A 25,480-nucleotide genomic window follows, 5' to 3' on the forward strand; every position below is an offset into this window, starting at 1 on the left:
TTGAAAACTCACGTCAGCGCGACGACGCGAATGACGAAAATTACTTATTTTCCGACTGAGGAGAGGCGAAATAGCCCGGCGGCCTCCTTTTACGTCCCCCCTTGTATTTTGAAAGGGGGACTGGGAATATGGGGCGCGAATACAAAGGCATCTTATACCTTCTCTCTGAGATACTGATATAACTTCTTACCGAGAGCTAGTTCGAGAACGACAACAGAGAATTGACTACACTTCATTTTGCAGTCCGTCTTCCTATTTTGTCTCTACTAAGCTTTTGACAGCGTCTCACCAATCGTCGCTTTAGAAGAATGTATGACGTTTCACTAAGTCACTTCATGAGTGACAAGCTCTCAGTGACGAACTTATGGAACATATCTTGTACCTGCGCGGTTTTGCATTGCTCTCTCCTGAAGGCATCACGTTTTTCAGTTCCTTCGTCATGAAATATGAATTGGAACTTCACACACAGTTATATTGCGTTTATTTAAACTATATATATTTTAGATAAATACATTTCTTTCACACGTTACAAATTTTAGAACCGTAGAGCCCTATAGAAATAGGCACGATAGAATTTTATTTAAAATCCAATTTTAATCAGTTTTACCAATTACCGTTTGCTTAAAAGTTTGCATATTTATTTATTTTCGAGGATAAAGATTGAACTGTTTTAAAATTAGTGAAAGATTATGTAGAAAAAACGTTATTTCCAGCAGACGCCAGACATTTCATATCTGTAGTAGGTATGTGTAAGTGTAACACGACTTTGTGTCTCTTGTTGGTGGTCTTAAACGAATATGAAGGGTTCAAAGATATTAATTTTATTTACTTCGGAACGGAACGATAACCTGGACTGAAAAAATGTTAATAGAACTCTCGCCAACCATTTGCGCTGTTACTGAAGTGATTTTTAAAGTTTCTAGGCTAACGAATACCAGCCAAAGAAGGAAGCGACAAAAAAAGGCTCAAAAACTGATCGCTTAGGCTTGTCAAGTACTACGAGTCTATGCTTTTCGTGTTCCGTTCTTTAATTGGCTGAATCTTTTACCATACCAATGAGACCGCCACTAATTATTAGAAAAACCGTGTATAAATGTTTGAATTCATTTCAGAACTTTCGAACCTCGAAAATTCACGCGAATTGCCGTTTTTTCTTAAAGGGGCTGGCCGGAGCTGTTGGGGTGAAGGGGGGGTCAAACTGTTGGTTAGCGTATTGCTTACCCGCCCACCGCGACGGTGGCGCCATTTCTTATGGCCAAAGAGCTGGGTGTTTTCCCGCTGAACTAAGGGCGGACTTCACCCCAACAGCGCCGGTTAGCCCCTTTAATGTTTTCGAGCCTATATTACCATTTTGAAGCGAAGAAGATTAATTTATTTTAAACTTTGAACCCTTCACAAAGTGTCCTATGTTGCTTGCTACAGATATCGCAACGTATGTACTGTACGTAGGCTTAATAGATTTGAAAAAAAAAAAAAAAAAGATACTCTTTTCTCACGCAAAATGTCCCTTAAAGTATAAAACGGGTATGATTTCGAAAACTTGGAAAAAGTAACATGTATTAACGATTTACCGTACAAAATAGCAATCAGTGCATACTTAATTAATTAATGGGGAAGGGTCAAAATGGGGCAGTCTACTAATTCTGTCTGTAAATAACTAAATATACTTAAATGTAGAGAGTTGTAGCTAATAAATAATTAATTTTCCCGGCAAGCCTTTTCATCTACAATTCTCTAAACTTAAAAAAAAAAATCCTAAAAATTACTTATATGGCCTGAACTATTTTGTAGATCACGGGATCTCAAAGTATAAAGTGCAACCATGACGCCAATTTTTATAGAGCTTATGTATTTGCGGGTATAACAACGAAAAGGTTAAAAATCTTCCCCCCCCCCTCCCTTTTTCCCGTTTCGCTATCAGTTTGAATCAGAATGGATTTAAAATACAATAATCTAGAAGTCTATGCGTTAATTCGAGTCTCTTACGATAAGAAGTGGTACAAAGCAGATTCATTTGATAGGATGACTCGAGGGGCAAGACTGCCACTAACCACCAGAGCCAGGCTGGACCATTTGCATCGCTAAAAAGATTGTCATTAGGTAAAGAGGGTTTTGGTCCAAAGTGTTGGTTAATTCGAAGTTGCGTCTCTTCCGGTAAAGTGCTAAACCAGACGTCACTCAGTCCGTATACCAACTCCTGAAGACTCTTCAGTTCTGTGAAGAAAAATGAATTAAGTCGGAAAAGCTAAGAAAGTGACAATTGTAAGTGTTTGCAGCGAGGGACAAAGTTGTCAGGCCTAAAAAAAAAATGCTTCAAAATTTCTTTTGAAACTTCCAATACCCTCTATAGCTTGATCTCCCCCTTCAACAGGATCATCGTTAATGTATTCAATAGTGCCAGTATGGTAACCATCGCGCATGCTCAACTCCAAGACTTTGAATCTCCGTCTACCCACGGTTTCCAAAATGGACCTTCCATCTGGCAAAAACTGCATATCCCTGATCATCAACATTGTGCCGTAAATTGTTCTGAATAAAATATCAGAGATTGACTATACTGTTTTAATAAAAATGTTATAGCATAGACTACTATAGAAATAACAATTAACGAACCCATTTTCCTCGTGTGGAAGAGAAGGGCACATTCCAAACATTCTAGATCCCGATTCGATACATTGTCTCGTCATAAGCCGATATCTTGGCTCAAAAATGTGTAAAGGGCATCGAACCGTAGGGAATGCGATTGTACAGATGAAAAGAGGCACGTCTTGCATAGAATCTGTTCCGGCTCTACACAAAGGGGGATAAAGCAACGCGATTGTATTGAAATAGATGAATTTGTGATTAGAACTAAGCTAAAACCAAATATTATTTGAATTTATGGCGACTTATGACGCTTATGGGGGAAGGATTGTCATACCTTTTGATTGCTAGTAATTCCTCTTCATTTGATTTTTTCCTTTCCTCAGCTTCATTGGGCAGAAAGTTCTGAATGGTTAATTCGAGCGCCTCTGTAATCACACTCCTTCGTTCAGCCAAATACTAAAGGGCGGGGAAAAATGTATGCAATACGTATTTATGAAAAAAAAAAAAAATGAAATATTTCAGAAAGTATAAGCGTAGGTATCGAGTTCGATTCAAAGTAAGTGGTTCGGACTACTATTTAAAAATTTCAGAATACTGCACGCGAAAAGGGGGGGGCGGAACTAGGACAGCTCATCCTGGAGGTGTTAAACCAATACTTTTGCAGCCATAAAGACCGCAAAAGTAAAAAATGCGTGTTTCGCGATGGTGCATAAAAATTTTATGTAGAATGATTTGGTTACCTCTTCCAGAGAAGTTTTGCATAATGGACAGAGAACCTGGTGATCTAGGCTTCTATCGAGGCATCTACGACAATACGTGTGTCCACACGGAGTGGTCACGGGTTCCCATAAAAGCCTATAAATGAGAGACAATACTTGTTGAGACTAAAAGTTTCACTGGCGTAAAATATAGTAGAGAAATGAAGGTGATGCGAGGATTATACTTTAGTCTACATACCTCATGCATAAAGGACATTCTAGATCTTGCTTGTCAACATTGTCCCAGTTGACAGGCCTAACATTCAATTCACAAAGTCCTAAGGACAAAAAAAAAGAAGAAAACAAGCCAAATTAGTATCAGAATTCTAATTGGTTGAATAGGGCTTGTTTTATCAATAAGGTATTATTAATCAAATATATGTATTTCTCGGGTTTCTTTAATTATTTCTTATATTATTTCATATTACTTGTTCCATTAATGATGTCAACTTGTTGCATACATCGATCGTAAAGTTTTCGTAAACGTTCAGCTTCCTTTTTGACTTGGCATTGACTCAGCTTGGATTTCTAAACAAATAAGATTTTATTTAACGAGAATGTCACGATTTAATTCTGGATCGAGGCTCTACTAACATAATTCCTTAAGATTCAAAATTTCTCGTTTTTTGAGAGGGTTGAGTATTAATTTCTATGAAAATATACAGTACATGCACAATTCATACACTTCTGCGACAAACAATGGCGAATCACTAACATAGGAAACGCGTTATTTTGTCTGTCTGTTAATAACGCTGGTGTGATATTAAAACAAATATAGGTAATCTAGCTAATAACCAAAAATGACGCTTCTCGTTACTACTAAACTTCTTCTGGAAGATTTTTCTCGCGTTATAGGTATTTTATTTCTTGGAACTTGACAGTGTTTATATTAATTTGAGATATCACTCTAACGTCCTCAACAACGCGGAGTTCCTCGCTCGCACTATTTCAATTATGAATGCGAATAATTTAAATATGGAAACCGATTTACGCTTTTGACTCGAAATTTAAAAGAGTTTTTAAATATCAAGACACTGTAGTGCTTGGGATAGTGATACATTAGCGCCGGTTAGTTAAAACGGAAAGGATTAATCGAGCGCGTAACTTTACCATTTTTGCAGAGAAACCCTCTGGAATGAAGGAAGTAGTGCAGTTTTCGCTACTAAGATCATTGGCTAGATAGTTTGATTTCTTTGGATCACCTCTGCCTTTTGAGGAGATGGAATTACACAAACTATGGGAAGAAACTCTATGGCATAGTTGACCCTGTTGGACTATTTTCTGAAAGAGCTGCGTCAACAAAAAAATGTATTTTGTTGTTGTTGTTAAGTTTTTACAAACAAAACGTTTTATAATGTATCAAATAGAAAGCGTCGCTTGAATTTCAATTATACCTTTGATATTTCCTTTTTAACTTCTGATATGTTGTACCCAAAACGTAAGCAATACAAATACGAGAATACGGCATCTTCGTATCGACCCAGACTAACTAGAGCGCCCGATTTTACAAAATAATTCTGAAACAAACAAACCAAAAAAAAATATTTGTACTAATTATCTAAGATGATATAATTATTCTATTTCTTTGAAATCGCGTCTGTACGTCGAAAATATTTGCCGTAACTATGATTCTAAAGCCCGTGTTAAACAAGCTTGGTGACTAAATTAGAATCTTTGAAACAGTGAGGATAATTATTTGTTGGTCAATATTAGACGAGGCAGTAATACATTACGTCAATTTTGTTAATGAACCCTATTTAGTATTACGTTTTTAACTCGAAATTAGAAGATAATTTGAAAATCTCGCGAACACATTTTTCAAATTTCACAACATAGGAACTTGTCGCGACATAAGAGTTTAGAACACACTGCAAGTGACTAAATTTCACTAGAATTTACATTGAATCTAAATCACATGAATTTTATTAAACAAGAATGCCACTGCATTTTATTTTAAAACAAGTTTTTCCCTGGCATTAACGGTCTTAGCAGATAGAGTGCGCTGTCCTATAAACGAGTAAGTATAGCCTTGAGATACTTGAAATTATTAAGAAAAAAAAAAAACCACTTCATTAATGACGTCAAAAGCCTTGTACTACAGAGAGCCATAAAAAGGTGACAGTAAAAATATTTCAAAATATACATCTTATCAATAAACTTCACCCAAAATATTTCACAAACAACTTTTAGTTTTGTTATTACTTACAAATAGTCTCAAAATTAATATTTTTAATCAAACAATTTATTTATTCAACTAAATGAAAAAGTATTTGTAAATTTAGAGTGTAGGAAAATAATGTTACTATGTTTAAATTGGGGTACGTGAACTCGTAGCGAAGGTAGGTGCGGAGAAAGGTGGCGCTGAAGACGCACATAGTATTTTTACACCTATCTAATCAAGTTTTTATTATTTTAATACAAATGAACGAACGCCGTGTAATATGGGAGAATATGAAACAGAGATACTTGATCAAGCCTTATTGAAGATAGAATTAATTTATGCATTTTGGAGGACAAATAATTTTCTCCGCTTTACATATAAATTAGGGGTGTTGTATGAATATTCCCGTTTAAAATCGAATAATCAAAATGAAATGAAATGAACTGATTTATCGAATTAGACATCTTTAACCATTGATCTAACTGAAAAGTAATTTTAATTTAAAATATTCAAGAAGAGAAAATGTCAATTTTCATACGACACAATTATTTTCCCCCGACCTAGGCATAATATCAGTCACTTCAAAATTTACTAATTTTTCCCTGTATAGAGAGGTTTCAGTTGGAGGAGGAGCTGAGTCTCGTGACGTAATTTACGCTGTCATATTGGTGGGTTTAAAGCAGGAATGAAGCTGAGACCACCCAATATGGCTACCAGAACAGTGGTAAGACTTGGGAGGGTGTGACGTACTACTGAAAGCTCTCTATGGCAGGGAGCCCAGTCAGAAATTTAAATTCCTTATAGGAAAAATAGGAATTTTTTTCCGGAATTAGAGGATTTTATAGGAGAAAAAATGTGTTTTTTATAGGAAAATATAGGACTAAAAATGCTCATATATAATACAATTTTGGGGCTTAAATTATCTCACAAAAGACAAAAATAACTAATTGGATTTTACTTCGAAAATTCAGAGGAACGTAATTAAAATATAATATAACGTATAAAAAATCCTAAGCGAGCTCCGCAATTTCGGTGTCTATTCAAATGTGATCTCGATAAAAACAGCTAAATTTTGATAAATTTGACGCTAAACTATACGAAAACTTCGACTAAGTCAAAAATATAAGATATTATAGGACCTTTCATGAAATTATAGGACTGGTTCAAAAATATAGGATTTTATAGGAATTATAGGACCGCTGGGCTCCCTGCTAATTTTATCAGCTTATTTTACAATCCCCATGGAAGAAGGTCTCCCTTCCGATCCTTCTCTTTATTATCTATGGTAGTGTCAAACTTATGAAACATATCTTATAAACTTATGCTTATATGGCAACTGGCAAACATGATAAAAAGTAGCGGTAGATTCTCGAATTATGGCCTTTTTCCCATATAACATCACGTAAATGTACCTAAATTAACACTTAAAGGGAGGGTGAAGTGGAAAATAAAGTAATTTTTTTTATCGACTCTTCTTCTAATTATAAGACTAGTCTGCATAGTGAAACATTCAGAAAATACTTCCGGATGATATTAAAATTCAAATTAGGTTCCGATTTTAAGGATAATTCAAAGTATCCCCCTCCGACCAATCGCGTAACGTCCTGCCTTTTTATTAATAAAATTCTCGTGGCACGCTCCGTGTGTCGAATGAAATTTATCGCCAGATTTGATAAAATTTGCGCGCGATGTGACAATCGTGCCACGAGAATTTTGTTAACAAAAAGGCAGGGCGTTACGCGATTGGTCGGAGGGGGATACTTTGAATTATTCTTAAATTAAAATCGGAACCTAATTTGAATTTTAAAATCATTCGGAAGTATTTTCTGAATGTTTCACTATACAGACTGGTCTTATAATTAGAAGAAGAATCGATAAAAAAATCACTTGATTTTCCACTTCACCCTCCCTTTAAAAAAAATAACTAAAATAAGTAATTAAAAAAATCTACTCTTTCATCTATTTAGAATTCTGCCAATTAGCGTCCTTGCGCACTCTTATTAATCACTATCATATCTAAACTATTTTTTTTTTATTAAACTCGAAACTCTACGTGTTATGTAAGGTAGATTTTAAAGGGAAGAGGTCTCTCAGGTCTATATTGGCCATTCCTCTTCATTGATTATTCAAGCTCTAAGGTTTTATATAACAGCTTCACTTCTTATATAACCAGTCATACTAGATTATCACGTGGTAGATAACAGGTAATAAAAAATCAATTATATATCGCGCGTTTATGTAAGCTTCCATTTGTTACATAAACAATAAATATTATTTAAAATTTATTTAGGCCTATAGTCTTTGAGCGGCTTGTCAAGCGTATAACACTTTTTTTTTTGAAGTGTCATATTTTGACTACCATAACATTTTGATATTTTTCAAAAACACTTGAAAATTTGAATATGTTAGTTTAGTTGTTTGAGAAGCGGTTTAATAAAATAGGTACATAGACATATGACGTCATAAATGTGTAAATTGAGACTAATCTTAAGGCACGTCTTTAGGAGACACTCTTATGACTTAAAGCAAAGCGCGGGTCCAGCGGATCCCCTACAAGTTGACTTTCCTTAAGAGCTCCAGTTTTGGCTTGGCGAAGGCAGGAGACATTTGTGGGCGGGGTTTATAAGTGCACTTATTAATCCCGCCCACTAGCCTTTGCCAAGCCAAAACTGGAGTACAGGGGGAAAGTCGCCTTGTAGGGGAGCCGCTGGACATCACAGTCACGCATAGCACGCAATATGGAGCACCCACCAATTTCTAGCTAAAAATCTTCACCAGATGGCGCCTAGTTATGACGTCATCACCAATCTAAACTATGGGCTGTGTCCCTTTTGTTTTAGAAATATTTTCACTTGTCTAAGAGCAAAAACTAACCAATTAGCTGCTCAATTTTGACATTTTAAAGCATTTAAAACTAAAAAATACTACCCCTAACCCTTTAATAACGTTATTTAGACAAAATAACAGTTCGATAGCTGTTCCTTCTTGTTAATCTATTTATTCTAAACTACATACGCATTTTTTCAATATATTCTAGTTCTACACTTATGGTTCTATGCCTATATCAGCTAAATCATTTCACCACAATGTGTAATCGTAAAAAAACCCCAAAAAGAAAAACTGCAGATAAATGGTTTCAAAAAAAAAACTAGGTGTTTAAGCAGCTTGGAAAACCCCCAAAGGTTCCTATTGAAAATTGGATTTTTAGTGACAATTCTTGCCACTTCCAAGCTGCTCAAAGATTATATAAAACCAGGATTATTGAGTACCAGATATTAAAATTTTGATTCAGAAGCTGTAGAAAAATGAATGCGTTACAAATAGATCAATAGTTACCTTTCCAATTTTTGGATTGTTTTTAATGGCATTTTCTGCATAGGTAAGTGAATCTTCCGCCCGGCCAATTTTTAAGAGGACTTCAGCAAGTTCTAACGCGCTGCAATAATCTTGCGGATCTATAGAAAAACGGAATAGAAATAATATTGTAATATATTCGTTTAGCACAACTATATGTGGTGTTATTCCTTGATTTTTCCATTTGACAAATCTTTTCAGTTTTCTGTGACGAATTTTTAGTAAGGGTTCCCTGATAATTCGTCTAATTTTAAATAAAGGTTCACTGTTTCGTCTAATTTTCACCAAAGGTCACCTAATATTTCGTCTAATTTTCACTAAAGGTACCCTGACATTTCGTCTAATTTTCAGTAAAGGTCCCCTGATATTTCGTCTAATTTCACTAAAGGTCACCTAATATTTCGTCTAACTTTCACTAACGGTACGCTGACATTTCGTCTAACTTTCACTAACGGTACGCTGACATTTCGTCTAACTTTCACTAACGGTACGCTGACATTTCGTCTAACTTTCACTAACGGTGCCCTGACATTTCGTCTAACTTTCACTAACGGTACGCTGACATTTCGTCTAACTTTCACTAATGGTACGCTGACATTTCGTCTAACTTTCACTAATGGTACGCTGACATTTCGTCTAACTTTCACTAACGGTGCCCTGACATTTCGTCTAACTTTCACTAACGGTGCCCTGACATTTCGTCTAATTTTCACTAACGGTACCCTGACATTTGGTCTAATTTTCACTAACGGTACCCTGACATTTCGTCTAATTTTCACTAAAGCTACCCTGAAATTTTATCTAATTTTCAGTAAAGGTCCCCTGGCATTTCGCATAAGTTTTAGTAAAGGGTCCCTGATAATTTGAAGAATTTTTAGTAAAGGTTCCCTGATAGTTCCATGAACTTATAGTAAAGGTTCTAAGATATATCAACAAATTCTTAGTGAATCATGATATTTCGACGAGATTTCAGTCTAGATGCCATTTCTAACTTTTAATTGATATGCAATTCATACGTACCCGTTTTTAGGGAAGCTTTAAACTTTATGATTGCCTCTTCGAGGAGATTACTTTCAACAAGCGCATTGGCCTCTTTCCTCAAAAGAGCGACTTTGGTTGCATTTGGCCACCATTTTTCGATAATCCTTGCAATCACCACATTCGTTTTTAAATTCGATGGATTGTAAGAGTGTTTGCATCTTTCGCAAGTTGCGCTACTACTACAAGTTGTCAAACTGGAAGTTGATCCTTCAACATTGCCATTCAGTAAAGGCCAGCCCGTACTCGTGTCAACTTTAACATTAACAACCGCGCATTTTTTACATAAAGTATGACCACATGGAAGTGTCACCGGTTCTAACATCAAGTTCCGACAAGCGTAACAATCAACGACGTTAATGTAACGATGAAATGTAAAGGGATCATCGTAAAGAGCTACGGCGTCAACTACATTTTGTACTGAGTGTTCTAAACTAAGAAACTGTTCCACCGATGATGAACCTGACGCGCTCGAGTAGCCATCAGTCATCTTTTTACGTCCTCCACCATTACAATATTTATTTTTCCATAAATTCGCCGCGCAACCTTTGGAGCTACTTTCGGATAAAGATTGTTTATGTTCAAAGCTGAAATCAGCATACGGTTTATAACGTTCAGATTTTGTTTTACACCCTGTACCGCTGCTCTTTGGTCTGTCGTCGCAGTTTGTAGTCATACCAGTGTTTAAATTACCCTAACCACGACTTCGCGAAATTAATTAGGTTTGTGCTCAATCGCGTTCGTGAGTTAATTAAAAATGTTTTAATTAGTATTTAAGCGCTACTAATTAAGAATTTGAAGTTAAAAAATGTTAAATATTGACTTACTATTAGTTAGTTAAGCTTTGGGACATTACATAACTTGCATAAGCAACTTATATAACTCGAGATTTATTACACAGATGACGAAAACGGGAAACGGGTAATCTTCATTAATTAAAGTATCACATTAATTAATCGAATACGGTTCATTTTTGCGAATTAAAGTGTTCATGTATTTATAAACCACGGTACTGTAAGCACCGTCGCGACGAAACGCGACTTGACATCAACTTTACTTTACTCAGTGGTCCCGATGGTTCTTGTTGGAAACTTACATAACAAACCTACGGCCGCCACTTTTTTACAGAATTACAGAAAGTGCCTACAAGTGCCCTCAGTAGGAAAACTACTATAGCAGTAGTTTTATAGAAAAAGACTTATATTTAAGTTAATTACCGGTGAAACTGGTTCAAAATTGTATATATATAATAAGTAAACTATGATCTATATTATAAACCATTTTAAAACTTAATTCCGAACTAATTTACTTAAATTTAAGGGTGACTACAACTTACTATTTTACAGAAAATGCTTATATTTAAGTTAATTACGGGTCAAATTAATTCAAATTTACTATACATAATCAGAAACGTGTTTGGTTTAATATACACTACTTAGCTAGTTAATAACTAGCTATTATCTCACTTAAATTCGGGGTGTCTACAACACACTATTTTACAGAAAATGAATTATTTAAGTTAATTACTGGTCAAATTAATTAAAATTTACTATACATAATCAGAAACGTGTTTGGTTTAATATACACTGCTTAAATAGTTAATAACTAGCTATTTTCTCACTTAAATTCGGGGTGTCTACAACACACTATTTTACAGATTCATGGGTGCCTCCAAATATACTATTTTACAGAAAATGCTTATATTTAAGTTAATTATCGATCAAATTATTTCAAATTACCTACATCTACTAAGAATATTACGCTCTATAATATAAACGCGTTTAAAAATTAATTTCTATCAAATATACTTAAATTTAAGGGTGCATACAGATTTTGTACTCGGGAAAAGATGACTTACAGGAGGCACTATTTTACAGAAAATGATTATATTTAAGTTAATTACGGGTCAAATTAATTCAAATTACCTACATCTACTAAGAATATTACGCTCTATAATATAAACGCGTTAATTTCTATCAAATATACTTAAATTTAAGGGTGCATACAGATTTTGTACTCGGGAAAAGATGACTTACAGGAGGCACTATTTTACAGAAAATGCTTATATTTAAGTTAATTACGGGTCAAATTAATTCAAATTTACTATACATAATCAGAAACGTGTTTGGTTTAATATACACTACTTAAATAGTTAATAACTAGCTATTATCTCACTTAAATTCGGGGTGTCTACAACACACTATTTTACAGAAAATGAATTATTTAAGTTAATTACGGGTCAAATTAATTCAAATTTACTATACATAATCAGAAACGTGTTTGGTTTAATATACACTACTTAAATAGTTAATAACTAGCTATTTTCTCACTTAAATTCAGGGTGCCTACAACACATTATTTTACAGATTCATGGGTGCCTCCAAATGTACTATTTTACAGAAAATGCGATTATTTAAGTTAATTACGAGTAGTAATCATACTTAAACTGAGGAAGGCAACAAGACTTTCGTAATCTTGTCTACTGGGGTAAGAATTTTACCAAAATGTGAATATTTAAGTTAATTAAGTATGAAATTAAATCTAACTTGGATTATAATGCTATTTGAGTGTGATGTTCAAATTAAACACTATAAAAAGTAAATTGTGCCAATTAAACTTACGGTAAGGGTGCCTTCAAAATATTGCTAAAGGAAAACCACGGCCACAGCGGTTTGAACTGTCCAAAATGCTTTTATTTAACATAACTATTAAAGTAATGAAATTTAATTTGTTAATGTGTCATATGAATGTGGTGCTCAATTTAAACGCAATTTAATGTTAATTGCGAGCAATTATTCTCAAATATAAGTTGCCTACAACTTACATAATACAATTTTACATAACCTGGGTGCCTACGAGACACAATTTTACCAAAACGCTTTCATTTAACTTAATTTTGGATGGAATTCGATCTAAGTTGGTACATATACATTTGAGATTGCGCTGATTAATTTAAACGCGACTTAAAATTAATTCTGAGCAATTATTTTCAAATAAATGGTGCCTACAACTTTTGAATTTTACATAACCTGCGTGCCTACAAGACACTATTTTACCAAAACGCTTTCATTTCACTTAATTTGGATGGAATTCAATCTAAGTTGGTACATATACATTTATGATTGCGCTGATTAATTTAAACGCGATTTAAAGTTAATTCTGAGCAATTATTCTCAAATATAAGTGGCCTACAAATTTTGAATTTTACATAACCTGGGTGTCTACAACTTTTGAATTTTACATAACCAGGAAAAAATTGGTGTGATGGGTTATATTGGAGAAATTTGATCACATTAAAATTTATTAAATATGACGCAAAGCAATAGGACTAGGGCGCTTACTAGACCCAAAAGCTATCATCTGTGTGGGCTAATTATTTTTGGATTACATGATATGGGGTATACAAGTTTCTAGTACCCCTAGCACGTGACGTGATTTATTAATGGCCCCTCGACAACTATGCGTTTTACAAAGCGCGATAGACAATACACCCTTTCGACGGGAAAAGGGGGTAGGCAACCCTAAGTATCCGGAGATACAAGAGAGTTGCTCTAGTGCTGTGTTTGTGCACTCTCAGATCCAAAACACCCACAGCGGTGGGGCTAAAAAGCGAGATGGAAGGCAGAGTTTTACCCCGCGCCTTTCCCTCTTAGACTGTAACTTGTAAAACGCATAGTTGTCGAGGGGCCATTAATAAATCACGTCACGTGCTAGGGGTACTAGAAACTTGTATACCCCATATCATGTAATCCAAAAATAATTAGCCCACACAGATGATAGCTTTTGGGTCTAGTAAGCGCCCTAGTCCTATTGCTTTGCGTCATATTTAATAAATTTTAATGTGATCAAATTTCTCCAATATAACCCATCACACCAATTTTTTCCTGGATAACTGTTGTGTTAATTCTTTTGTTATTTAATAATTTAATGGTTCAAAACGGAGGAGTGCTGTTGTTTTAAATTGATAAAATAACATCAAAACCATTAACAAAAATTATTCCGTTAATTTATACAGAGTGTTTCAAAAAGGGTAGTTGCATCGAGAAACTGTGTTGCCTTTAAATTAATCGTCGCAATCTCAAATATATATGTACCAACTTAGATTGAAATCCATCCAAAATTAAGTTAAATGAAAGCGTTCTGATAAAATAGTGTCTTGTAGGCACCCAGGTTTAGTGATCGTACGGGGAACCCGAACCCGACCCGGGAAGTCGGGGATCCCCGGCTTTTTCCAACCCGACCCGACCCGACCCGACCCGGCCAGTCAATTTTGAAGTCGGGTTAAAAAAAATTCGGGGTGGGCCCGTAGTAGAGGGTAAGTTATTATTTACGGTCGCGCTTTGTGTTGCAGTAGATAGGAACTCGAATCTGATTAGGGCGAGCTTGAATATTTAATTTTTTTCTGTCTAGAGGCTTCGAAAGCCAGTAGAAAACTGATATATTTCGGCAATTTCATGGTCGTCCGTCAAACGCCAATGTATTAATTGTGTGTTAAGTTGCGAGCAATTGATTTCAAAATTGAAAAAGTGGTAGAAGAGTTTCACGAGTACCAGAAACCCCATTCAGCCATTGCCAAGGGCAAGGACAATTTGGAAACTTTACAGATGGAAGACGCACCTGTTCTGGGACAATTAGTTACCCCAATCCCTTCCACGACGTTATATCAGATAGCAATGATATGGCAGAATCGCCTACTATTGGATTCATTAAAGCAGTGATAACTTGGAACTAAATTACAGAAAATAAATTCCTTACATTACATAGTACATAGCTACTATGTATAATTTTTTAGAATATGTTAATTCCATTTATATTATTAAAAAGGAAACCCCGACCCGACCCGACCCGATTTTCCGGGTTTTTTTTCGCAACCCGACCCGGAACCCGACCCGACAAAAATCACACCCCGTACGATCACTACCCAGGTTATGTAAAATTCAAAAGTTGTAGACACCCAGGTTATGTAAAATTCAAAATTTGTAGGCCACTTATATTTGAGAATAATTGCTCAGAATTAACTTTAAATCGCGTTTAAATTAATCAGCGCAATCATAAATGTATATGTACCAACTTAGATTGAATTCCATCCAAATTAAGTGAAATGAAAGCGTTTTGGTAAAATAGTGTCTTGTAGGCACGCAGGTTATGTAAAATTCAAAAGTTGTAGGCACCATTTATTTGAAAATAATTGCTCAGAATTAATTTTAAGTCGCGTTTAAATTAATCAGCGCAATCTCAAATGTATATGTACCAACTTAGATCGAATTCCATCCAAAATTAAGTTAAATGAAAGCGTTTTGGTAAAATTGTGTCTCGTAGGCACCCAGGTTATGTAAAATTGTATTATGTAAGTTGTAGGCAACTTATATTTGAGAATAATTGCTCGCAATTAACATTAAATTGCGTTTAAATTGAGCACCACATTCATATGACACATTAACAAATTAAATTTCATTACTTTAATAGTTATGTTAAATAAAAGCATTTTGGACAGTTCAAACCGCTGTGGCCGTGGTTTTCCTTTAGCAATATTTTGAAGGCACCCTTACCGTAAGTTTAATTGGCACAATTTACTTTTTATAGTGTTTAATTTGAACATCACACTCAAATAGCATTATAATCCAAGTTAGATTTAATTTCATACTTAATTAACTTAAATATTCACATTTTGGTAAAATTCTTACCCCAGTAGACAAGATTACGAAAGTCTTGTTGCCTTCCTCAGTTTAAGTATGATTACTACTCGTAATTAACTTAAATAATCGCATTTTCTGTAAAATAGTACATTTGGAGGCACCCATGAATCTGTAAAATAATGTGTTGTAGGCACCCTGAATTTAAGTGAGAAAATAGCTAGTTATTAACTATTTAAGTAGTGTATATTAAACCAAACACGTTTCTGATTATGTATAGTAAATTTGAATTAATTTGACCCGTAATTAACTTAAATAATTCATTTTCTGTAAAATAGTGTGTTGTAGACACCCCGAATTTAAGTGAGATTATAGCTAGTTATTAACTATTTAAGTAGTGTATATTAAACCAAACACGTTTCTGATTATGTATAGTAAATTTGAATTAATTTGACCCGTAATTAACTTAAATATAAGCATTTTCTGTAAAATAGTGCCTCCTGTAAGTCATCTTTTCCCGAGTACAAAATCTGTATGCACCCTTAAATTTAAGTATATTTGATAGAAATTAACGCGTTTATATTATAGAGCGTAATATTCTTAGTAGATGTAGGTAATTTGAATTAATTTGACCCGTAATTAACTTAAATATAATCATTTTCTGTAAAATAGTGCCTCCTGTAAGTCATCTTTTCCCGAGTACAAAATCTGTATGCACCCTTAAATTTAAGTATATTTGATAGAAATTAATTTTTAAACGCGTTTATATTATAGAGCGTAATATTCTTAGTAGATGTAGGTAATTTGAAATAATTTGATCGATAATTAACTTAAATATAAGCATTTTCTGTAAAATAGTATATTTGGAGGCACCCATGAATCTGTAAAATAGTGTGTTGTAGACACCCCGAATTTAAGTGAGAAAATAGCTAGTTATTAACTATTTAAGCAGTGTATATTAAACCAAACACGTTTCTGATTATGTATAGTAAATTTTAATTAATTTGACCAGTAATTAACTTAAATAATTCATTTTCTGTAAAATAGTGTGTTGTAGACACCCCGAATTTAAGTGAGATAATAGCTAGTTATTAACTATTTAAGTAGTGTATATTAAACCAAACACGTTTCTGATTATGTATAGTAAATTTGAATTAATTTGACCCGTAATTAACTTAAATATAAGCATTTTCTGTAAAATAGTGCCTCCTGTAAGTCATCTTTTCCCGAGTACAAAATCTGTATGCACCCTTAAATTTAAGTATATTTGATAGAAATTAATTTTTAAACGCGTTTTTATTATAGAGCGTAATATTCTTAGTAGATGTAGGTAATTTGAATTAATTTGACCCGTAATTAACTTAAATATAATCATTTTCTGTAAAATAGTGCCTCCTGTAAGTCATCTTTTCCCGAGTACAAAATCTGTATGCACCCTTAAATTTAAGTATATTTGATAGAAATTAATTTTTAAACGCGTTTATATTATAGAGCGTAATATTCTTAGTAGATGTAGGTAATTTGAAATAATTTGATCGATAATTAACTTAAATATAAGCATTTTCTGTAAAATAGTATATTTGGAGGCACCCATGAATCTGTAAAATAGTGTGTTGTAGACACCCCGAATTTAAGTGAGAAAATAGCTAGTTATTAACTATTTAAGCAGTGTATATTAAACCAAACACGTTTCTGATTATGTATAGTAAATTTGAATTAATTTGACCAGTAATTAACTTAAATAATTCATTTTCTGTAAAATAGTGTGTTGTAGGCACCCTGAATTTAAGTGAGAAAATAGCTAGTTATTAACTATTTAAGTATTGTATATTAAACCAAACACGTTTCTGATTATGTATAGTAAATTTGAATTAATTTGACCCGTAATTAACTTAAATAATTCATTTTCTGTAAAATAGTGTGTTGTAGACACCCCGAATTTAAGTGAGATAATAGCTAGTTATTAACTAGCTAAGTAGTGTATATTAAACCAAACACGTTTCTGATTATGTATAGTAAATTTGAATTAATTCGACCCGTAATTAACTTAAATATAAGCATTTTCTGTAAAATAGTAAGTTGTAGTCACCCTTAAATTTAAGTAAATTAGTTCGGAATTAAGTTTTAAAATGGTTTATAATATAGATCATAGTTTACTTATTATATATATGCAATTTTGAACCAGTTTCACTGGTAATTAACTTAAATATAAGTCTTTTTCTATAAAACTACTGCTATAGTAGTTTTCCTACTGAGGGCACTTGTAGGCACTTTCTGTAATTCTGTAAAAAAGTGTGGCCCCAAACCTACTTACGTAATGCACTTTTGAAAAGAAGAAAGAAGAAAAAAAAAACCTTCCTAGCAAGGCCAACTAAGTCATAAACAATGGGATAAGCGAGAACATATATTTAGAGGCGCAGGTTGGCCGTTCTTTAGGAACTGAAATTTCATACAGGTTTGTATCTGAATAGAGCAATGGCACCTCCCTGCCTTTGGTTACGTTATGTTCTATGAGCAATTAACATGTAGTGCCACTACTCTATACCTCTTAATTAGAAAGAAACATAATAGATAAAATTTTCTATCCCTCATAATTGTAATGAAATGAAACATACGTAAAATCATGGAAAAATAATTTCCTTCGTCGCATACAACTTAGTTTGATATTATTTATTAGGCTATTATTATGGACCGTTTCCATTCACATCTGTCACCACGGAGTAGTATTTTGGTAGACTAAGGTACAATGTAAAGTATTCTTAAGGAAACTTTCATTGTTACTCCAATTAAAATACTCCAAGAAAATAATCCCGGAAAAGAGAAATAATAGTTCTTGCGTCGTCTGCTCTTTACGTAGAGCAAAGGTCGGGGGTAGTTATTGGTGCCTTTTTCGAATGTCAGTATGCCACTATTGTTATTTCGAGAAATTATTCGTTAACGCGTATAATCGATGTATTATGTGATAAATTATAATAACTGGAGCTTCTGTAAAGGTACTTTAATTAGTCAGCTTCATGGACAACCAAAGATTTGTCGAAGAAATTGATTCAAATGAAATTACACTTTTGCAGGTAAAATGGTAGGATTTTACTTTACTTAACTAACCCAACCAACACTTGTTTCTGATTAATTAGACCACGGGGAGTTCGGAAAAAATAGTGAAAAAATTCTAAACCCGCCGCAAGTTGGTCAAAATTTTTTTGAAAATTGCAAGTACCTACCGCCATTAAGACCGCTACGCGCCTAAACGCATTCTGCCCTAGATCTTGAAAAACTACCCGGGGGGGGGGGGTAAATATAATAATATAATCGCGACGGAAATCAGGGAGCACACACTGCGAAAAAATAGCTATGAAATTTTAAACACCCACTGAAACATTTGCAATTCTCATACCAGGATAGAAAAATATTTGAAGCAAGCTCCAATTTTAAAAATAAACAACGATATTTTGCTAAATTGCGTAGATTATTTCGGAAGTAAATGAAGATAAACAATAATATTTTGCTAAATTGCGTAGATTATTTCGGAAGTAAATAAAGATAAACAATAATATTTTGGAAAAGGCGTAACATTATTTGGGAAGTAAATGAAGATAAACAACAATATTTTGGAAAAAACGTAACATTATTTGGGAAATAAATGAAGATAAACAACAATATTTTGGAAAAGGCGTAATATTATTTGGGAAGTAAATGAAGATAACCCACAATATTTTGGAAAAGGCGTCATATTTTACAGCAATAATTTGGAAAAGCCGTCATATTTTACATCAATAATATTATAGAAAAGGCGTCCGATTTTAGAGCAATATATTGGAAAAGGCGTCCGATTTTAGAGCAATATATTGGAAATGGCGTCAAATTTTACAGCAATATTTTGGAAAAGGCGTCATATTTTACAGCAATATTTTGGAAAAGGCGTCATATTTTACAGCAATATTTTGGAAAAGGCGTCAAATTTTACAGCAATATTTTGGAAAAGGAGTTCTACTTTTCAGCAATATTTTGGAAAAGGAGTTCTACTTTTCAGCAATATTTTGGAAAAGGAGTTCTACTTTTCAGCAATATTTTGGAAAAGGAGTTCTACTTTACAGGAAAATTTTGGAAAAGGCGTCATATTTTACAGCAAAATTTTGCAAAAGGCGTCTTATTCTTTTTGAAATATCTAAACACAAACAGCGATATTTTGTAAACGGTTTCAAATTACCAGAGAAGAACTAAATACAATTAGAAATTCCAAATATATTTATGGCTATGCCGTAATGTATTACCCGAGAAACACCACTTGGCGGAGGCCACACTTCGTTTCTCACGGAGAGTTTTTTATGATATTGCTGTAAAATTTGACGCCTTTTCCTAAATATTGCTGTAAAATTTGACGTCTTTTCCTAAATATTGCTGTAAAATTTGACGCCTTTTCCTAAATATTGCTGTAAAATTTGACGCCTTTTCCAAAATATTGCTGTAAAATATGACGCCTTTTCCAAAATATTGCTGTAAAATATGACGCCTTTTCCAAAATATTGCTGTAAAATATGACGCCTTTTCCAAAATATTGCTGTAAAATATAACGCCCTTTCCAAAATATTGCTGTAAAATATGACGCCTTTTCCAAAATATTGCTGTAAAATATGACGCCTTTTACAAAATATTGTGGATAACGTTATCTTCATTTACTTCCCAAATAATGTTACGCCTTTTCCAAAATATTGTTGTTTATCTTCATTTATTTCCCAAATAATGTTACTTTTTTTCCAAAATATTGTGGTTTATCTTCATTTACTTCCCAAATAATGTTACGCCTTTTCCAAAATATTGTTGTTTATCTTCATTTACTTCCCAAATAATGTTACGCCTTTTCCAAAATATTGTTGTTTATCTTCATTTATTTCCCAAATAATGTTACGTTTTTTCCAAAATATTGTGGTTTATTTTCATTTACTTCCCAAATAATGTTACTCCTTTTCCAAAATATTATTGTTTATCTTTATTTACTTCCGAAATAATAATTTCTGTAAAATATGACGCTTTTCCAAAATATTGCTGTAAAATTTGACGCCTTTTCCAAAATATTGCTGTAAAATATGACGCCTTTTACAAATATTACCATTTACTTCCAAATAATTCGCGCTATTTTCCATAATTTTGCCTTTGCGTTCATTTGCTTCCCAAATTATTTGAAGCCTGCTCCAAAAACTTGATGATTACTTCATTTACAACCCAAATAGAATTCAACCTTTTCTGAAATATTTCTCAACTAAAGTCAGCCTTTTCCAAAGTTTTGATGATTACTTCATTTACAACTCAAATAAAATGCGCCCTATTCCTAATTTTTTTTTCTCAATTAAAATCCACCTTTTCAAATATTATTATTTAGGGTTCGGTTTGGTTACTTATTAGCTAATTTACCACCTTTTCCAAAATTTCTGTTTGCGATTAGGCCTAGTTACTTAAAAACCAATTAGTGCCTTTTTTCCCAAAATATTGTTTTACTTTTAAATACTTCCCAAAAGTTTTAATGCTTGTTTTAGAAACTAAAATATCGCTAATGTAATTTTCGCCATTTCTCGCCTATATTCTCCTTTTCCTTATTTTTGGCATTTCTAAATTTTTCTTTACGCAATATTTTGTAATTTTACACAGATTACGTTTCGATCCCAGTACCAAAAATGAATGGTTTTGATAAAATAAGTAGGTCTTAAAAATTCCATAGCTATACTTCCGTCGCGAGTCCTTGAAGTTCTTATAGTTGCCCTCCCCCCGGCATATTATCAAAGATTGAGTGCATAGTGCGTTTAGTCTATAGCGGTAAGTACATGCAATTTTAAAATTTTCAAAAATGTTTTTGACCAACTTGCGGCGGGTTTAGAATTTTTTCACTATTTTTTCCGAACTCCCCGTGGCCTAATTAGTCAGAATCAAGTGTTGGTTGAGTTAGTTAAGTAAAGTAAAATCCTACCGGTAAAATAATAATTATGAACCTAGAAAAAAAACTTAACCAAACCTAATTTAAACTTATTATGAAAATAATTATGTTATAATACTGAGTCAATATCAGGAGGGTCTATTAGCATATAATGAATTGGAACATTTTAAAAACTTGTGTTACTTCGCGATTTTTGGAAGGGTGGAAATGGGGTGTTTGACATAGACTAATGGCACCCCATGTTATTTCCCCATATAACTTAATACAGTCGAAGGCAGAGGGATGCCATTACTCTATATTTGAGTGTCCCGTAATGGTGAGGGGGCGGCAGGATTTTGCGCAAATTGAATTAGTTTTCATTTATAATGTTATAGGTTGTTGGAAAGGGCTCATTTGGTACTGTTAGAAAAGGCAAATGGAAAGACAAAATTGTGGCTGTTAAAGTGATTGAGACTGATCAAGAAAAGAATGCCTTCTTAGTTGAAGTAATTATTTCTAATTAAGTAAATTTTTATGAATTTTGCATAATAATGGGTCATTATGTATTGTTTAAGGTGCGTCAATTATCAAGAGTATGTCATCCCAATATAGTGAATTTCTATGGAGCGAGCACAGGACCTCCAATGGTATTAAAAAATACTCTCTATTACCAAAAGTTTAAGAGATTCTCAAAGTAAACCTATCATTCTGTGAACAATTGTTTTGTTAAAGACCATTTTTATTTCAGGTTTGCTTAGTTATGGAGTATGCTGAAGGTGGATCCCTTTATAATGGTACGGAGATTCACTATAGCTCTCCAAAACAACAGTTGAATAAATGTTGCCTTAAAACATTAGGATTTGCATAGCTTATCTTCTGTTTGTTTATTTAGTACTACACCAGCAGCCTCAGCCTGATTACACTGCAGCACACGCTATAAGTTGGGCCTTGCAATGCGCGAGTGGTATAGCGTATTTGCATAACATGAAACCCAAGGCCTTGATACACAGAGACCTTAAACCTCCCAAGTAAGTACTAGGTTTAGCAGGGAAACCATATTCGTAAAGTCATTGCAAGGCTTATTTTATCTAAAAAAAATTGGTCATGACGCAGTGAAAAGTTGAAATTAAAAATGTATGGTTTAGTTTAAAAAAATGTCACTAGATGCTCCCATAGTAAAGGGGTTGAGTTGAATGACGCATTATGCTTAGCAAAGGCTAGTTTTAGCTCCGCCCTCTTGGGCGTGCTCTGATTGGTTAGGGGCGCCGCCCACATTAGCTCCGCCCTCTTGGGCGTGCTCTGATTGGTTAGGGGCGCCGCCCACATCTGTTTTAAGCCTTGGTAAAGGAAATTCCAATTTTTTTATCTGTCTTAGCTTGCTCCTAATTTTGGGTGGAACAGTTTTGAAAATCTGCGACTTTGGAACAGCTTGCGACTTGCAAACAGTGATGACTAACAGCAAGGGGAGCGCCGCCTGGATGGCCCCTGAAGTATTTGAGAGTAAGAATTGAAAGCGCCATTTCGTCTTGCTAAATACTCTACTAATACATTTCTGCTTGAAGGTAATAATTACAGCGAAAAATGTGATGTATTCAGCTGGGGAGTTATTTTGTGGCAAATTCTGACAAGAAGGAAACCATTTAATGAAATTGGTGGTCCTGCCTTTAGGATCATGTGGGCTGTTCACAGTGGTATGTATCAACACCTTTTATGATGGCTACTGCTAATTGCGACAAAATGGCGGCAAACTTTACAGTGGGAGGATGAGCCTGTATCATACATTTAGTGGGTTGGTAATTTTTGTGTTGAATGTGGGATTGGGATTTATGAAGTTACTTTCAAGCTTGCAACTACAGCTAAATAATTATGCCACACAAATTCAGTTATACGGGTGTAGTTTCCTCATATTAAATATAAGTTCCATTATACTTAATATTTTAACAGGAACAAGACCACCTCTGATACAAGGTTGTCCAATGCCTCTTGAGTCCTTAATGACGCGGTAAGGGTACCAACATATATCCGTTACGTAACATCCCCATTACTCGAGTGTAGTTAATGATTGAGAAATTTTTGAAGCTGTTGGGACAAAAATCCGTCATTGCGACCTTCAATGTCAGAAGTTGAGGAAAAATTAACAATTCTAAGCAAATTCTTTCATGGTGCTGATAAGCCAATTACATTCGCGCCTTCCCAATATTGTGAGTTCAGTTGATTAAGTGTTAATGTAAGTGTACACGAGCGCGTAACAGTTTATCATCATCTATAAAGATCATGAGGAATATTCTTCAGAAAGTGTCAGTGAAATTACCGAGGATCAGGATGGCACTAATTCCGTGTCATCGCGCTCTTCCACTTTCCAAGGAACCAGCGTTATTAATTCAATTGGATCAATCGTGCTTCCTCCAATGCCAGCTCAAGTGCCAGTAAGGATAACGCATTTTAATTGTATAACATTATTTGGAGTCATCCCTAATGTTCGACATAGGCTCGCCCCTTCAGGACAAGCGCGCCAGCGTCATTGTCGTCGAGTAAAGAAAAATTAGACGACATCACGGCGAATAAACGAAGATCCGCCGACTTGAGCACCATTTTTGAACAAAAGCCTGAAGTTAAAAAAGGTTTGTAAGCGCGTAACAGCAACAATTTCAGCGCTTTAGTTATCGAGGTGTAATTTCTAAACAGGTCATCGCCGAACTGGTTCTTGCGGAACACCAATGAGTCGCGAAATCACGGCCCTAAATGAAATAGCCAGTAAATCGACAGACGATCTTTCTAAAAGCACGAGTCATTTGCAAACGACAAAATTGGCCCAAGCAAATTTGGATCCAAATGACAACCGCAGGAAATCCTTGCCTTCTTCAGTCTCTTGTAAGTATCAATTTCAATTGGAGAAGTCGTTGGAAGCGAGCTTTTTCAGATGCGCATGGTGAAATTGTATCTTATTTGAACATGAATAAGAATAAGCATTTTTCAATCTTCAGCAGGTTCCGGTGATGAAACAACTTCGGATTTGTCGCAACTCAACGCCTATCTTTGTTTAGAACCAAATTTACAGCCATTATATCCCGCTCCTTCGTGTCCAGAGTCTCAAGAAATCTTTGAAATTCATTGCAGAATGGCGCAAGAATTTTTACAGGTTAAGACGGAAATATCCTTATTGAAGCAACGAAAGTAAGTTTTTCGTCAAAGTAACGGCAACGCGAATAACTTTGAAACCTAAACCCTCGTTCTTCTTGTTCAGGCAAGAACTTGACAAAGAAATAGGATTTATCCAAAAACACAACATTCAACGCGAAATTGTTGAGGAACATAAACAATTGCAAAGTGAAAAGGTATACATGAAGAGAAGACACATTGGTGTTGTTGTTTTGTAAGCAAATTCGAGAACTGTTATAAATGCTGGTCGTTTTCGCTATTTAGGAAAGCCTTCTGAAGTTCCGTCATAAACTGAGGAAACAATTGGAACTTATCAAAGCTCAACATCAACCGAAGCAGAAAAATTCTGATGAATGGGTTATGTTGTAAAAACACATTAAACACCGTTTTATTTTTTAAATAAATTTTAAGACTTGAATTGATTTGTTTCTTGACATATGCACGAAATATGATAGGCAGGGGTGTGCGAGTACTCGTTAAGTTCGAGTATCGAGCCGAGTACTCGACTCAATACTCGATAACAACACATTGAGATACTCGAGACAGATTCGAGTAGCTTTTTAACATCTTAAATACTCGAATCCGAGGCTTACAACTATAGCAGACGATGAGTTCATGATCATTTATTTTGAAAATCACCTGTTCAATGTTTAATTGATCACTAACAATCTTTTTGAACTAGTTCGATATTAGATAATTGAACATCTTCGTTATTTTCAAGAAGTTTACAAAATTGCTACTCGACAAGTCAATATTTGAGACTCGGCTCGATACTCGATAAGAAATTAGTTTCGATACTCGGACTCGGCTCGAAACCGAAAAAACGGGACTCGCACACCACTGATGATAGGCCACATTATTTCCAATTGCGTTGACGATGTTGTCT

At 34.3% G+C, this 25,480-nt stretch overlaps 2 protein-coding genes across 5 annotated transcripts; one reads left to right on the forward strand and one right to left on the reverse strand.

Moving 5' to 3' along the window:
• Positions 1-464: 464 nt before the first annotated feature.
• Positions 465-17,973, reverse strand: LOC149673959 (LON peptidase N-terminal domain and RING finger protein 3). Of its 2 annotated transcripts, XM_089839781.1 has the most exons (13): positions 17,837-17,973; positions 10,725-11,002; positions 9,880-10,601; positions 8,842-8,960; positions 4,739-4,861; positions 4,455-4,634; positions 3,773-3,872; positions 3,544-3,622; positions 3,327-3,441; positions 2,921-3,042; positions 2,614-2,790; positions 2,342-2,529; positions 465-2,214 (listed from the first exon to the last, which is right to left on the reverse strand). In XM_089839781.1, exons 3-13 carry the CDS (start codon positions 10,571-10,573, stop codon positions 1,928-1,930), a joined length of 2,184 nt encoding a protein of 727 aa, XP_089695907.1. In that variant the 5' UTR covers positions 10,574-10,601; positions 10,725-11,002; positions 17,837-17,973; the 3' UTR covers positions 465-1,927. The 2 variants fall into 2 exon arrangements, with proteins under 2 accessions (XP_089695907.1, XP_089695906.1); XM_089839780.1 differs by having other exon boundaries at positions 9,880-11,002.
• Positions 8,869-25,012, forward strand: LOC149673960 (mitogen-activated protein kinase kinase kinase 7-like). Of its 3 annotated transcripts, none has more exons than XM_089839789.1 (15): positions 8,869-8,884; positions 21,831-21,941; positions 22,011-22,082; positions 22,184-22,229; positions 22,328-22,463; positions 22,811-22,935; positions 22,998-23,126; positions 23,380-23,437; positions 23,515-23,636; positions 23,707-23,861; positions 23,924-24,056; positions 24,121-24,306; positions 24,420-24,609; positions 24,680-24,770; positions 24,859-25,012. In XM_089839789.1, exons 3-15 carry the CDS (start codon positions 22,080-22,082, stop codon positions 24,961-24,963), a joined length of 1,479 nt encoding a protein of 492 aa, XP_089695915.1. In that variant the 5' UTR covers positions 8,869-8,884; positions 21,831-21,941; positions 22,011-22,079; the 3' UTR covers positions 24,964-25,012. The 3 variants fall into 3 exon arrangements, with proteins under 3 accessions (XP_089695915.1, XP_089695914.1, XP_089695913.1); XM_089839788.1 differs by lacking the exon at positions 8,869-8,884 and adding an exon at positions 18,391-18,601 and having other exon boundaries at positions 24,423-24,609; XM_089839787.1 differs by lacking the exon at positions 8,869-8,884 and adding an exon at positions 18,393-18,601.
• Positions 25,013-25,480: the final 468 nt, after the last annotated feature.

Source organism: Phalangium opilio, unplaced genomic scaffold (genome assembly GCF_054372755.1).
Source record: "Phalangium opilio isolate 3A_F unplaced genomic scaffold, DU_Popi_V2 ptg000048l_1, whole genome shotgun sequence".
Taxonomy (NCBI): domain Eukaryota; kingdom Metazoa; phylum Arthropoda; class Arachnida; order Opiliones; family Phalangiidae; genus Phalangium; species Phalangium opilio.

Coding starts and splice junctions, on each gene's coding strand:
- LOC149673960 (XM_089839787.1), top strand. CDS start 18,545: ATGGACAACCAAAGATTTGTCGAAGAAATTGATTCAAATGAAATTACA. Junction 22,464..22,810: donor AGAGACCTTAAACCTCCCAA/GTAAGTACTAGG, acceptor TATCTGTCTTAG/CTTGCTCCTAATTTTGGGTG. Junction 23,438..23,514: donor CTTGAGTCCTTAATGACGCG/GTAAGGGTACCA, acceptor AAATTTTTGAAG/CTGTTGGGACAAAAATCCGT.
- LOC149673959 (XM_089839781.1), bottom strand. CDS start 10,573: ATGACTACAAACTGCGACGACAGACCAAAGAGCAGCGGTACAGGGTGT. Junction 2,791..2,920: donor GAATTACTAGCAATCAAAAG/GTATGACAATCC, acceptor CCCTTTGTGTAG/AGCCGGAACAGATTCTATGC. Junction 2,215..2,341: donor GGGAGATCAAGCTATAGAGG/GTATTGGAAGTT, acceptor TTTTCTTCACAG/AACTGAAGAGTCTTCAGGAG.